This window comes from Mytilus galloprovincialis, chromosome 3 (genome assembly GCF_965363235.1).
Source record: "Mytilus galloprovincialis chromosome 3, xbMytGall1.hap1.1, whole genome shotgun sequence".
Lineage (NCBI taxonomy): Eukaryota > Metazoa > Mollusca > Bivalvia > Mytilida > Mytilidae > Mytilus > Mytilus galloprovincialis.
The window spans coordinates 900,564-916,892 of record NC_134840.1 but is presented as its reverse complement, the minus strand read 5'-3'; the positions used below and the strand labels follow the sequence as shown (position 1 = coordinate 916,892).

The 16,329-nt window shown below is 32.7% G+C and overlaps 1 protein-coding gene across 1 annotated transcript in view; it reads left to right on the top strand.

Annotated features, from left to right (window-relative positions):
* LOC143066896 (E3 ubiquitin-protein ligase TRIP12-like) overlaps positions 1-16,329 on the top strand; it is an 82,879-nt gene that overhangs the window by 31,785 nt on the left and 34,765 nt on the right. Inside the window, exons 18-28 of the mRNA XM_076239722.1 lie at positions 372-597; positions 872-1,097; positions 2,304-2,452; positions 3,685-3,836; positions 4,699-4,777; positions 5,387-5,496; positions 7,449-7,634; positions 8,315-8,422; positions 9,102-9,194; positions 9,784-9,981; positions 16,123-16,325. Of these exons, the coding sequence (XP_076095837.1) occupies positions 372-597; positions 872-1,097; positions 2,304-2,452; positions 3,685-3,836; positions 4,699-4,777; positions 5,387-5,496; positions 7,449-7,634; positions 8,315-8,422; positions 9,102-9,194; positions 9,784-9,981; positions 16,123-16,325 (1,730 nt within the window). The remainder of the gene's footprint in view (positions 1-371; positions 598-871; positions 1,098-2,303; positions 2,453-3,684; positions 3,837-4,698; positions 4,778-5,386; positions 5,497-7,448; positions 7,635-8,314; positions 8,423-9,101; positions 9,195-9,783; positions 9,982-16,122; positions 16,326-16,329) is intronic.

The following is a 16,329-nucleotide window of genomic DNA, read 5'->3' as shown; positions in this document are numbered from 1 at the left end:
ACTTCCTTTAGGCTGATCCTACAGTACGACACAAGTGCTTACAGACATTATTACGAATGATATTCTATGCTTGCTTCCTTTAGGCTGGTCCGACAGTATGACACCAGTGCCTACAGACATTATTACGAATGATATTCTATGCTTACTTCCTTTAGGCTGGTCCTACAGTACGACACAAGTGCCTACAGACATTATTACGAATGATATTCTATGCTTACTTCCTTTAGGCTGGTCCGACAGTACGACACAAGTGCCTACAGACATTATTACGAATGATATTCTATGCTTACTTCCTTTAGGCTGGTCCTACAGTACGACACAAGTGCCTACAGACATTATTACGAATGATATTCTATGCTTACTTCCTTTAGGCTGGTCCTACAGTACGACACAAGTGCCTACAGACATTATTACGAATGATATTCTATGCTGGAGCAGACCTGTTGAGAAGTATTTTACAAACACAGCCTGTGTCCAGCCACATTGCTGCCATGATGGCATCTAATGATTTAAAAGTGGTTGTAGCTGCTGTACAGATGGCAGAAATACTGATGCAAAAATTACCAGATGTTTTCTCCATATATTTTAGAAGAGAAGGTTAGTTTTTCTTTTTTCAAAATTTTTTTTGGATAAAATTCTCTAAAGTATTATTAAGCTGATTGTTTTTTAAGGGGGAAAACAATCTCCATTGTGCAATATGATAATTAAACAAATACAGAAGGGGGGAAATTATTAAATTATACAGTCTTTAAAAGCTGTCTTACATTTCTAACTACTAGATTAGACAACACTTGAGTGAGAAAGTTAGGACCAAGTAATTGAAGCTTGTAAGATTTATCGATTTTTAATCGGGCATTTACATTTGTTTAAGGAGTTATGCATCAGATAAAGAAATTAACAGAAATAGATCCCCAGGCCCCATCCCCTGTCAAGGCATCACCTTCACCATCAACATCCATCCCCCCACCAGCATCTGTGTCGAGTTCCTCAGCAAGTATCACAAGCAGCAGTACATCATCAGAAAGTATTGATAAAAAATTAGACGGAGCATCAAACGTTGTGGCTTCAACGTCAGAGGAACACAGCTCTTCTCAAATGTAAGTAAAATTATAAGTAAACATAAAGACAATTAAATGTTAAGTTAGCATCTTTTACGTCAGAGGATCACAGTGAAAATTATAAGTAAAATGATAAAAATAAGACAATTAAATGTTACATTAGTTCTGTGTCAGCTAGAGGAACACAGCTCAATGTATGTAACATTATAAAAATAAGACAATTAAATGTAACATTAGTTCTGTGTCAGCTAGAGTAACACAGCTCTTCTTCAATGTATGTTACATTATAAAAATAATGACACTGAGACCTAAAATGGTTTTTCTTAAACAAATTGTGACTTGGATGGAGAGTTTTCTCATTGGCACTCGTACCACATCTTCTTATATATCTAATGAAATTTTATGTTAGCATCTTCTACGTCAGAGATTTACATTTTTTTCTCAAATGTAAGTAAAATGAAAAAACGTAGGTAAAGCATATGACTGCAAATGCTGCATCAACATATTCTTTGTGGAGAAACATATTTTTTCTCAAATCTTGTAAAGAAAAAATTGAGAGCTAATGGATTTTCTGATTTGTACACATCAACAAGTTGATCAAAGCTGAAAAGATTCTCATCAGTTTATTCAGTAAAGGTGTTCCTTGATTCTCATTGGTTTATTCAGTAAAGCTGTTCCTTGATTCTCATCGGTTTATTCAGTAAAGCTGTTCCTTGATTCTCATCGGTTTATTCGGTAAAGGTGTTCCTTGATTCTCATTGGTTTATTCAGTAAAGCTGTTCCTTGATTCTCATCGGTTTATTCAGTAAAGCTGTTCCTTGATTCTCATTGGTTTATTCAGTAAAGCTGTTCCTTGATTCTCATTGGTTTCTCATTGGTTTATTCAGTAAAGCTGTTCCTTGATTCTCATTGGTTTATTCAGTAAAGCTGTTCCTTGATTCTCATCGGTTTATTCGGTAAAGCTGTTCCTTGATTCTCATCGGTTTATTCAGTAAAGCTGTTCCTTGATTCTCATCGGTTTATTCAGTAAAGCTGTTCCTTGATTCTCATTGGTTTATTCAGTAAAGCTGTTCCTTGATTCTCATTGGTTTATTCAGTAAAGCTGTTCCTTGATTTTCAGAGCTGGTTTTACTGTTCATTTTTCTATGTAAAAGTTACCAGTATGACCCTTTCCAACAAATATGTCATATTCAGTATCTGTAATAAATATGATAATCATGAAAATTGAAATATTTACATTTCCAGGAGACTAAGTGATGTGTTGAAAAGGAAGAAACCACCAAAAAGATCACTGGGTCGAAAATGTAAAAATACAGATGAATCTCCTACAGATACCCCAACGAAAGGATCTCCTTCCGTGGGAAACAGAAGTTCTAATAGGGCAAAGTCTGCAGGTAAAAATAGATATATCCCAACGAAAGGATCTCCTGCCATGGGAAACAGAAGTTTTAATAGGGCAAAGTCTGCAGGTAAAATAGATATACCCCAACGAAAGGATCTCCTGCCATGGGAAACAGAAGTTCTAATAGGGCAAAGTCTGCAGGTAAAATAGATATACCCCAACGAAAGGATCTCCTGCCGTGGGAAACAGAAGTTCTAATAGGGCAAAGTCTGCAGGTAAAATTAAATATACCCCGGCCCGCCAAAAGGATCTCCTGCCATGGGAAACAAGTTCTAATAGAGCAAAATTTGCATGTAAAAATAAATATACCCCAACAAAAGGATCTCCTGTCGAGGGAAACAAGTTCTAATAGGGCAAAGTCTGCAGGTAAAATTGTGTTAACTGTACATTTAATTGAATTAAGTAAAATTGAGAATGGAAATGGGGAATGTGTCAAAGAGACAACAACCCGACCATAGAAAAAATAACAGCAGAAGGTCACCAACAGGTGTTCAATGTAGAGAGAAATTCCCGCACCCGGAGGGGCCCATCAGCTGGCCCCTAAACAAATATATACTAGTTCAGTGATAATGTAAGATCTATTTTGTTTAGCATTTCTATACATTTTCTAAATAATGTGAAACTTATGAATGTTGGAGGAAAGGCCAAAGCTTTAAATAAACACCATTGTGTTGTATGTTTAATTGAATTAAGGTGGTACCCAACACCTTGACTAAAATTAATTTGGCTCGTTTAATTTTCATAAAATTTTGACAAAGTATTTACTTTAACCCTAAAAATATATAAAAATTTCAAAAATTTGAACCAACCATTTTATCAGAAAAATTACACTGGTTATAGCAGCTTGACAAACACTAATTTTGATCATTGAGAAGCTTAATATTCCTGCAACAACACAACGTAATTAAAACGTTTAGCTGATTTTACAGAGTTATCTCCCTGTAGTGTTAGGTATCACCTTAAGATCTTTTTTGTTTAGCATTTCTATACATTTTCTAAATAATGTGAAACTTATGAATGTAGGGAGGAAAAGCTAAAGCTTTAAATCAAACTACATTTAATTGAATTAAAATCTATTTTGTTAAGCATTTCTATACATTTTCTAAATAATGTGAAACTTATGAATGTTGGAGGAAAGACTAAAGCTTTAAATCAACACCATTGTGTTAACTGTACATTTAATTGAATTTTGTTAAGAATTTCTATATTTATATTATTTTGCAGGGAAGGAAGGGAAATCAAGTTCAAAGATGTCTTTCTTACCAAGTAGTTTGAATCCACGAACATGGGGAAAGTTTTCTTCTTCATCAGAGCCACCTAAATCTGGCTTATCAAAGGTTGGTCAGCCGAGACTTTTGACCAGTCTTACCAGAAGTGTAAGTCATATATCATTTACTATGAGAACCTATGCTGCCCAAAGGTTTTACTTTATAAACAAATATGCAATAAAACCATGTTCTAGGAACCATTGGTAAACAATAGGAAAGAACTACTCGTCGCTGGGCTTCTAAAATGTCGTATATGACTTTTTTGGCTAAAAATACTTTTTGACACCAATGGTCTGGGCGGCAGGAAATCTTTGGTATTACAAAATAGAATACAGTTAGACCAATCAAAATGTGTGAAATAAGACATATTACAAAATTGCCAATGTCAGTTGTTTGTAAAGTTTGCTTCCAAAATGTTGTATGAAAACTTAAAAATCGTTGTAGAATGGCTTTGGGAAAAAAATAATTGTACATTTCTTTATTTCTGTGAAAATAGTTTAAGTTCTTGGATAATCCAGAAATGTCAAAGTTTTTATTTCACTGCTATTTACAAAAATGTTCAAGTTCACATACAACATTTTGGAAGCATGCATTTTGCCAAAAATTTCAAAGCCTGTTTGTGAGAATTTTTTTTATTGAAAAATTTGTAATTTACGACATTTTAGAAGCCCAGCGACGTACTATGGGTCCTGCTGTCTTTCATCACATTTGCAACAACAAACTTCTGCTTCTGATTATTCTGAAGCCAATATTTGCCTTAAAAAAACATTTCCAAGCATGATAAATAAATAAATCTTTGATCCTGTTAAATGCATATGTCTGATTTGTAATCTGAAACATGCATGATTTGATTTTAAAAAGTCCATTGTTATATTGGACAATTTTCATTTCTCTATGGCATCAATTCAATGTTTACCATTTGGAAATGATTTCTTTTATTTATTATTTGCTTTCTATTGTTTTATTTCAGGATGCCTTTAGTCCTAAACCTGTGCTGATAACCAGCCCATGCAACAAAGAGAAAGTGAAAGCTTGGGTTAAAGAGCAAGGTACCAGTTTTACTTAGTGCTTGATTTAACTTGTTTTAAACTTCAAAAGGTAGTCCTTTATTCCTTCAACTTTCATGATGAATGTATATCAGCTTTCAATATAAATAATAGATAAGGGGTAAACATCAATGAGACAGCTCAAAAGACATCTAGTGGGCAATAAACAGTCTTTAACACAGTAAGTCATTTTCAAGCTATAAATTGTCCTGAGTATAAAAAAGGATATACATCACACACATAAAGAGACCAATATATACTGCTCAAGTTTATCTTACAGATAAAAAATAGTATAAGTGATTAATTGTTGAGGATATTTATGGATTCTTTTATGCTCGCATGATATTTTGTATTGCAGATTTCATGAATTAATAATTGAATTAAATATTTCTGTAACATTGCTTTAGATTCTAGTAATAAGTAGAAAATATAAAGTTAAATAAAGCATTAATATTCTGGCAAAGCTTGAGCAGAATTTGCTAAAAGTAAAGATCTGTCATTGCCACAATAATCTACATGTCTTTCTAGTACTGCAAGTATGACTTTTGTTGTTTGATTTCATATAAATTTCAATTTAGCTGGAAATTTAGATAGAATCTTTGTCTATTTCAGCATCTAGATTTTTAGAAGAGTATTTTGGTAACGAGACCCAAGGATCAAGTCACCCTGCTCTCAATATACTAAACAGACTTTGTACTGCCACAGATCTTTTAACAGTAGAGGTAGTGATACATTTTAATCCTATTATAAATCTCTCAAGATACTAAACAGAATTTGTACTGCCACAGATCTTTTAACAGTAGAGGTAGGGATACATTTTAATCCTATTATAAATCTCTCAAAATACTTAACAGACTTTGTACTGCCACAGATCTTTTAACAGTAGAGGTAGGGATACATTTTAATCCTATTATAAATCTCTCAAGATACTAAACAGACTTTGTACTGCCACAGATCTTTTAACAGTAGAGGTAGGGATACATTTTAATCCTATTATAAATCTCTCAAGATACTAAACAGACTTTGTACTGCCACAGATCTTTTAACAGTAGAGGTAGGGATACATTTTAATCCTATCATAAATCTCTCAAGATACTAAACAGACTTTGTACTGCCACAGATCTTTTAACAGTTGAGGTAGGGATACATTTTAATCCTATTATAAATCTCTCAAGATACTAAACAGACTTTGTACTGCCACAGATCTTTTAACAGTAGAGGTAGGGATACATTTTAATCCTATTATAAATCTCTCAAGATACTAAACAGACTTTGTACTGCCACAGATCTTTTAACAGTAGAGGTAGGGATACATTTTAATCCTATCATAAATCTCTCAATTTACTCAACAGACTTTGTACTGCCACAGATCTTTTTATACGACCCACAAATAAAAAAAATATTTGTACGTATATTGGTATGACGTTGGTGTCGTCGTCGTCAGCCGAAGACACATTGGTTTTCGCACTATAACTTTAGTTTAAGTAAATAGAAATCTATGAAATTTAAACACAAGGTTTATGACCACAAAAGGAAGGTTGGGATTGATTTTGGGAGATTTGGTCCCAACAGTTTAGGAATTAGGGGCCAAAAAAGGGCCCAAATAAATATTTTTCTTAGTTTTCGCACAATTACTTTAGTAAAGGTAAATAGCAATCTATGAAATTTAAACACATGGTTTATGACCATAAAAGGAAGGTTGGGATTGATTTTGGGAGTTTTGGTCCCAACAGTTTAGGAATTAGGGGCCTAAAGGGTCCAAAACTAAACTTTGTTTGATTTCATCAAAAATTGAATAATTGGAGTTCTTTGATATGCCGAATCTAACTGTGTATGTAGATTCTTAATTTTTGATCCCGTTTTCAAAATTGGTCTACATTAAGGTCCAAAGGGTCCAAAATTAAACTTAGTTTGATTTTAACAAAAATTGAATTCTTGGGGTTCTTTCATATGCTGAATCTAAACATGTATTTAGATTTTTTATTATAGGCCCAGTTTTCAAGTTGGTCCAAATCGGGGTCCAAAATTAAACTTTGTTTGATTTCAACAAAAATTGAATATATGGGGTTCTTCGATATATGCTGAATCTAACCATATATTTAGATTTTTGATATTTGGGCCCAGTTAGTAAATTGGTCCACATTGAGGTCTAAAGGGTTCAAAATTGAACGTTATTTGATTTCATGAAAAATTGAATTCTTGGGGTTCTTTGATATGCTGAATCTAACCATGCATTTAGATTTTGGAGATTGGACCATAATAGGTAAATGTCCAATTTAAAATTTTTAAGTTTTTAATTTTAATTCTTAGACCACATTCATTCTGTGTCAGAAACCTATGTTGTGTCAACTATTTAATCACAATCCAAATTCAGAGATGTATCAAGCTTGAATGTTGTGTCCATACTGGCCCCAACTGTTCAGGGTTCGAATTCTGTGGTCGTATAAAGCTGTGTCCTGCTGAGCATCTGGTTACAGTTGTCTCTTTGACACATTTCCCATTTCCATTCTCAATTTTAGTACTTGTTGCCTTGATGAACAACATCTAATTTGATTATGTCGATAACCTCTAGTGTAGCAGATTTGCTTGGTTTTAGAATCTTTGAACTCCTCATGAACATAACTACTATAAAACTTTTGTAACATTTGTATGACCTAGAATGATTTTTCTTCAGGATGACTGTGGAATAGATTGTCTGAAAGAGATAGCTAATATAATGAAGGACAGTGATGTGTCTCCATTTGAAATAATACATAGTGGACTTGTTCAGAAACTTTTACAGTATTTAACTTCAACGACAGGTGATGTGCCACGAGATGTCCGAATCAGAAGATTTCTACATATATTCCTTAACTGCCCCGTAAGTATTTTGTTATAGTTTTTCAATTTAAAGGTAGGACACTGATTCAATTTAACATTGTTGCTATGGGTGTTGGTATATAAACACTTCCAAAAATAGGTTCAAGTGTAATCACTCCAAAAGACAATGAGAGTTGAGACTTTTAATCAATCTGTTTACATTTCTCGTAAGTGTATGAATTATAACATGCAGAAAATTTCATTCACAAACAAACATTGTTAGGCCAAAAAAATAATATGTGTGTTTCCTTTTACATTTTTGAACAAATAGAGTAGGTAGGTACAGATTTATTTTTATTTTACCATATGTTTTTACATTGAGACTATCATTTGTCTATGGGAGGGACATTCTGACTTTAAAGAGCATATTGAAAAAATACAAAAAAAAAATCAGTAGGCTATTTTTGAGCTTAAAAAACAGGAGGGTAGGGTATTAAGAAACACACATCTTTTTTTATTTGACCTTAGTTTTTAAAAATCATCAATATTTACAAAAAAAAGATCAATGTTATCACTTTATTTGTAAGTTACTCAGCTTACTGAAGAATTATTAAATTCAAGTTTCATGGCTTTTGTTTGATATTATATTAAATAAATAGAATGAAATCTTATAAACTGTTGTTTTTATCCTCTTTTGTTTGTATATAATACTGTAGTAAATGAATGTTCTGTTGTTTACAGCCTCCAGATGTATTACACTGTAAAGAGGTACACCTAGATTCTGGAAACCTGCCATCAATGACTGCATTGGTTGCCAAACTGATTGGTTGTTTGCACCAGTTAGAACAGGTATTACAATATCTAATAGTTTACTTTCAGTTTATTAAATGCAGTAAAGCCATTTCAATTAAATACTTGTGCAATAAACTTGGAACAACTTTAAATTGTGACTGAATTTATAATTCTAACTTGCTATAATGTCTAGTTTTATCCTCAAATCAATTATTTCTTTTATTAAGTGAGTCATTTCATTCACAAACTTACCAGACAAATGTAATTACTGGCCAGCATCATTTATCTTTGCCATGTAATTAATTGCCAGCATCATATTTCTTGCTTTAAAAAGTGGGGTATACTGTTATACCTCTATCTGTCCAATGAATATTTGTCGTCACATCTTCCTCAGGAAATATATAAAAAGGACTTCTCAAATTTTGTTTCAGTGTTTATATAGGCTAGCTATACCATGTGATATATTTTCAGATTCATCACTCAACAACTTCCTATTTACCCAACATTTACAGCAATTTACACATGAGTAGCCAAGTTGAAATTTCATCATACTTTTCTCAGTAACTACAATTCAACGATTTCTAAACTTTCGTTTCATGGTTTATATAATCAGCTATACCATGTGATGTGTTTTCAGATTCATCACATAACAGTTTCCTATTAACGAAAATATTGGGGTGGGGGTATCATCAGTGAGCAGTAGCTTTTTGACTCAATTATTGATTTTATTTTGCAGTTCCAGGTCAAAGTTCATGATTTACCAGGTGGAAGTGCATCCAGTGGGAGAGGTTCTAATGCTTTGAGATTCTTCAACACACATCAATTAAAGGTAAATTTAGAGCTTCAATACACATCAATTAAAGTTAAAGCTAGAGCTTCAATACACATCAATTAAAGTTAAAGTTAGAGCTTCATTACACATCAATTGAAGGTTAAGTTAGAGCTTCAATACACATCAATTAAAGTTAAAGCTAGAGCTTCAATACACATCAATTAAAGGTAAAGTTAGAGCTTCATTACACATCAATTGAAGGTAAAGTTAGAGCTTCAATACACATCAATTAAAGGTAAAGTTAGAGCTTCATTACACATCAATTGAAGGTAAAGTTAGAGCTTCAATACACATCAATTTAAGGTAAAGTTAGAGCTTCAATACACATCAATTGAAGGTAAAGTTAGAGCTTCAATACACATCAATTAAAGGTAAAGTTAGAGCTTCAATACACATCAATTAAAGTTAAAAAAAGAGCTTCAATACACATCAATTAAAGGTAAAGTTAGAGCTTCAATACACATCAATAAATCGGAAAGTGCAGAATTTATTACAGTACAATTTTTACAGACACCTTAAATATACAACAATAAAAGGGAGGATATGGGAAGATTCACTTATAATGTTTTAATGTAATTTATTACAGTGCAATCTACAAAGACACCCTGAATGTACAACATTACGCCAGTGGAAGGGAGGACCTGTGAAGATTGATCCATTAGCCTTGGTACAGGCTATAGAGAGATATCTAGTAGTTAGGGGGTATGGTCGTCCTAAACCTGAGGGTGGGGATGATGATATAAGTGATGATGATAATTCTGATGAAGATGTTGATGATACTATGGTATGTGTATAGAGAAAAGATCAAATAATTCACAGGCTTTATATGGATATAGGGAGATGTGGTATGAGTGCCAATGAGACAACTCTCCATCCAAGTTTTTGGGATACGATTGCTTTCAAGCAATCTGTAGACTTCTACCGGTGGCTCAGAGCATTGCCCTCACGTCAATCGTTTTATTCTAAACATTAAGGAACATCTCAGATTCTTATGATTGTCTTGCTTTAAAAGATAAAAACAAACAAAGGGATTGAACTTAATCAACTTTCCTATAATGTTCTTTTCATAATCTTCATGTTTGATAATTCCCTTGACTTATATGCGTGTTTTAAACAACACGGAAAATCAGAATTAAGCAGTATTTATATTTAGTATTTTTATAAATTTAGAAACACGTCAGAGGGAATTCCCAGTTTTGATAAAATGCGAGAGTTCTCTGAATTCCGATAAATCTATTTCTGTCATTTAAGAACTGAAGTGGAGTTTTTATACAACCGCAAAAATTTTAATTTTTTGGTCGTATATTGCTATCACGTTGGCGTCATCGTCATCGTCCTGCGTCGTCGCGTCGTCGTCGTCGTCCGAATACTTTTAGTTTTAGCACTCTAACTTTAGTAAAAGTGAATAGAAATCAATGAAATTTTAACACAAGGTTTATGACCACAAAAGGAAGGTTGGGATTGATTTTGGGAGTTTTGGTCCCAACATTTTAGGAATTAGGGGCCAAAAAGGGCCCAAATAAGCATTTTCTTGGTTTTCGCACTATAACTTTAGTTTAAGTGAATAGAAATCTATGAAATTTTGACACAAGGTTTATGACCACAAAAGGACGGTTGGGATTGATTTTGGGAGTTTTGGTTCCAACAGTTTAGGAATTAAGGGCCAAAAAAGGACCCAAATAAGCATTATTCTTGGTTTTCGCACAATAACTCTAGTATAAGTAAATAGAAATCAATGAAATTTAAACACAAGGTTTATGACCACAAAAGGAAGGTTGGGATTGATTTTTGGAGTTGAGGTCACAACAGTTTATGAATAAGGGGCTAAAAAGGGGCCCAAATAAGCATTATTTTTGGTTTTTGCACCATAACTTTAGTATAAGTAAATAGAAATCTATGAAATTTAAACACAAGGTTTATGACCATAAAAGGAAGGTTGGGTTTGATTTTGGGAGTTTTGGTCCCAACAGTTTCGGAATAAGGGGACCAAAGGGTCCAAAATTGAACTTTGTGTGATTTCATCAAAAATTGAATAATTGGGGTTCTTTGATATGCCGAATCTAACTATGTATGTAGATTCTTAATTTTTGGTCCCGTTTTCAAATTGGTCTACATTAAGGTCCAAAGGGTCCAAAATTAAACTTAGTTTGATTTTAACAAAATTTGAATCCTTGGGGTTCTTTGATATGCTGAATTTAAAAATGTACTTAGATTTTTAATTATTGGCCTAGTTTTCAAGTTGGTCCAAATGGGGGTCCAAAATTAAACTTTGTTTGATTTCATCAAAAATTGAATAAATGGGTTCTTTGATATGCCAAATCTAACTGTGTATGTAGATTCTTAATTTTTGGTCCAGTTTTCAAATTGGTATACATTAAGGTCCAAAGGATCCAAAATTAAACTAAGTTTGATTTTAACAAAAATTAAATTATTGGGCTTATTTGATATGCTTTATCTAAACATGTACTTTGATTTTTGATTATGGGCCCAGTTTTCAAGTTGGTCCAAATCAGGATTCCATATCAAGTATTGTGCAATAGCAAGAAATTTTCAATTGCACAGTATTGCACAATAGCAAGAAATATCTAATTGCACAATATTGTGCAATAGCAATTAATTTTCAATTGGAGTTATCTTTCTTTGTATAGAATAGTAGTTGATAATATATGTTGGAAATTTGCCAGACATGACTATGATGTCATTTTTATTTGCCAATAACTTTATGTAAATAACTTCATTGGAAATTTGCCAATATAAAATGTTGCTGATGAAGCTTTTCCCATCACTTGGCGTCCGGCGTCCGTCGTCGTCCGTCGTCGTTAACTTTTACAAGAATTGAATAAATGGGTTCTTTGATATGCCAAATCTAACTGTGTATGTAGATTCTTAATTTTTGGTCCAGTTTTCAAATTGGTATACATTAAGGTCCAAAGGATCCAAAATTAAACTAAGTTTGATTTTAACAAAAATTAAATTATTGGGCTTATTTGATATGCTTTATCTAAACATGTACTTTGATTTTTGATTATGGGCCCAGTTTTCAAGTTGGTCCAAATCAGGATTCCATATCAAGTATTGTGCAATAGCAAGAAATTTTCAATTGCACAGTATTGCACAATAGCAAGAAATATCTAATTGCACAATATTGTGCAATAGCAATTAATTTTCAATTGGAGTTATCTTTCTTTGTATAGAATAGTAGTTGATAATATATGTTGGAAATTTGCCAGACATGACTATGATGTCATTTTTATTTGCCAATAACTTTATGTAAATAACTTCATTGGAAATTTGCCAATATAAAATGTTGCTGATGAAGCTTTTCCCATCACTTGGCGTCCGGCGTCCGTCGTCGTTAACTTTTACAAAAATCTTCTCCTCTGAAACTACTGGGCCAAATTAAACCAAACTTGGCCAAAATCATCATTGGGGTATCTAGTTTAAAAAATGTGTGGCGTGACCCGGCCAACCAACCAAGATGGCCGCCATGGCTAAAAATAGAACATAGGGGTAAAATGCAGTTTTTGACTTATAACTCAAAAACCAAAGCATTTAGAGCAAATCTGACATGGGGTAAAATTGTTTATCAGGTCAAGATCTATCTGCCCTCAAATTTTCAGATGAATCCAACAACCCGTTATTGGGTTGCTGCCCCTGAATTGGTAATTTTAAGGAAATTTTGCTGTTTTTGGCTATTATCTTGAATATTATTATAGATAGAGATAAACTGTAAACAGCAATAATGTTCAGCAAAGTAAGATTTACAAATAAGTCAGCATGACCAAAATGGTCAGTTGACCCCTGAAGGAGTTATTGCCCTTTATAGTCAATTTTTAACCATTTTTTCGTAAATTTTAGTTATCTTTTACAAAAATCTTCTTCTCTGAAACTACTGTGCCAAATTAAACTATACTTGACCACAGTCATCATTGGGGTAACTTGTTTAAAAAATGTGTGACGTGACCTGGCCAATCAACTAAAATGGCTGCCACGGCTAATAATAGAACATAGGGGTAAAATGCAGTTTTTGGCTTATAACTCAAAAACCGAAGCATTAAGAGAAAATCTGACAGGGTTTAATTGTTTATCAGGTCAAGATCTATCTGCCCTGATGTTTTCACATGGATCGGATAACTCGTTGTTAGGTTACTGTCCTGAATTAGTAATTTTAAGGAAATTTTGCCGTTTTTTCTTATCTTGAATATTATTATAGATAGAGATAAACTGTATACAGCAAAACGTTCAGCAAAATAAGATCTACAAATAAGTTTACATGACCAAAATAGTCAATTGACCCCTTAAGGAGTTATTGCCCTTTATAAGTAATTTTTAACATTTTTCATAAATTTTTGTTAATTTTTAGAAAATATTTTCCACTGTAATTACTGGGCCAAGTTCATTATAGATAGAGATAATTGTAGCAACAAGAATGTTCAGTAAAGTAAGATCTACAAACACATCACTATCACCAAAACACAATTATGTCATGAATTTATCCGTGTCCATTGTTTAATATGCACAAGACCAAGGTGAGCGACACAGGCTCTTTAGAGCCTCTAGTTTCCTTATCTTATCTAAAATGTTTTTAGATAATGTATGTTGGACATTTGCCAGACATGACTATGATGTCATTTTCTATTTTTATTTGCCAATAACTTTATGTAAATAACTTCATTGGAAATTTGCCAATATAAAATGTTGCTGATGAAGTTTTTTTTCCTTATCTTATCTAAAATATTTTTAGCTTAAAAGTTGTGTCCATACTTGTTCTCATTTCAGATTTCATAAATAAAAAGAAAATTTCTCCAAACATTTTTTTGACAGGATTAATATTCAACAGCATAGTGAATTGCTCAAAGGCAAAAAAAATTTTAAGTTCATTAGACCACATTCATTCTGTGTCAGAAACCTATGCTGTGTCAACTATTTAATTTTAGATTTAAATAAGTTTGAAGAAGAAATCTTTAATTGATTTGTAAAATCTTGACATTTGTTTTGTGTAAAAAACCCATATAATGTCAAAAATTTGATCACAATCCAAATTCAGAGCTGTATCACGCTTAAATGTTTTGTCCATACCTGCCCCAACTGTTCAGGGATCAACCTCTGCGGTCGTATAAAGCTGCGCCCTGCGGAGCACCTGGTTCTTATATGTTACCGTTATGAAACTGATATTTGAGATTGTACTTCCATAAAGAAATAGAGAACCATCTAGGTCGTTTAATAAACATTTAATATACGTTCTTGCTCCAGGGTTTGTTTTGGAAATTATGCGCATGCGTATAGTTTTCTTGACTTCAAGGGGTTTTTGATTGAATGGTTGCTCTGGATTCTCCACTCAATTAATTAATTTATAACTCATGGGATCTTTTCTATGTATGTCTGCTATTGAAGGTTATTGTTGTTGCATAATTTTAAATCATATGCATCATTTAAATTAAAATAAATGTAGTCCTCATCGTAGAACACCCCTTCAGGCGAAATGGAGTCTTCCATATCGTTTCGAGTTGTCTCCCTTCCGGAAGTAAATTCCGTGAATTCTGAATCAAAACAATACGTCCAGTATTAGCTCGTTCTCTCAATAAGGGTCGTATTATATTAAAAACGATCGCATTTTAAACTGATAAATGTGTACGGAAAGGAGTCATGATCACTAACCCAAAGGAAATTAAATATTTAAAGAGTTAGGAATGGGGTTCCTCCTAGAATTAACGTAGTAGGAAAATAGGTGATAAGATACGAAGTGAAATACCTTCTCTCAGTCTGAGTCCCAGTGACTGCTGTGGAAAGTAAACTTGGAATTGATAGTACAAAAATAAAACATAGCCTGATTACATTGTTTATACACTTTTATCCGTGATTGGCTATTTTGTTACTATTTTAAATGTGCAGTTGAATTAGTTTTGAAAATAATATTATCCAGCTACATGTATACATGTGTCAATGAAACAAAGGCAATCGTATCCCTCAGGGCAATCTGCTCTTTGATTACATGTTTGACTGTGGTAAAACGTTTGATGTACAATTGATTTTGGGAAGTAATTGTCATTAAATACATTTATTTCTCAGAATTCTGTAGATTCATTTGTTTTCGTTGGTTTAGGAAAACTTGTATTTCATGGATATTTCATTAATTGTACAATGATACCAGGTATCTATCAGGTGTTGAATAAAGGTAAAAATATTTTCAAAAGAGCAATTTTTTCTTTTTTTTCAAATTTTTTATAGGTTTTTTTTAATTAAGGAATGACTGTAATATTTTTTCTGTCTATGAAGAAATAACATAAAAAATGTGGTACACACTGAATAACGCGTGTAGCGGGTTATTAACAGTGTGCACCACATTTTTTATGTTATTTCGAATAGACAGAAAAAATATTACAGTCATTTCTTATAATTTAATTCTAAATTTCATTTTAAACCGTAGAAAACGATGAAAAAACGTTGATGACGTCACGGTCACATAACTAAATTATGTCTATGGGCTCATAACAAAATAACGTCAGCCAATCAGTAGACGCGTTACATCCAAAATTAAATTATTTGAATATATCTATAAAAAAAATCTAACCAGTGAATGATTTATGCTGTAAATACAAACATATGAAATACTTGCATACCTTAATTAGCTAATAGCCTATCTTACTAATCAAAAGAGACGTATATGTCAATACTAAAGCACCAAGAGGTCCTACCACAAACTGTTTTAAGATCTCTATGTTGATATGATGAAGCATGTGATAAATATGTAAATTTGACAAATTTGTTGACTAAAATTACAACTAAAACAACTTTTACATGTAGTGTCTTCACTTCAGTTCATGTAAAGTCAAATTAATTTAAATGCATTAAATAATCATTTGGGAACTGATAGTTTGCAAAAATGAAAGTATTCTGTTAATGTTTTAAACCTTTTTATTTTAAGGCTGCTGTATTTATCAGTCAAGGTACAGCCAGACATAAGTTAGAATTTTACATGGGAGAGCGATTTCTGCCTTACAACATGACAGTGTATCAAGCCATTAAAAACTACAGCAATCCTGGGGAGAAAGATGCCAGTGAAACAGATACAGATTCAGAAATTCCTCTTGGTCATGCTGGCATTTGGGTACAGACCCATACAATATGGTAA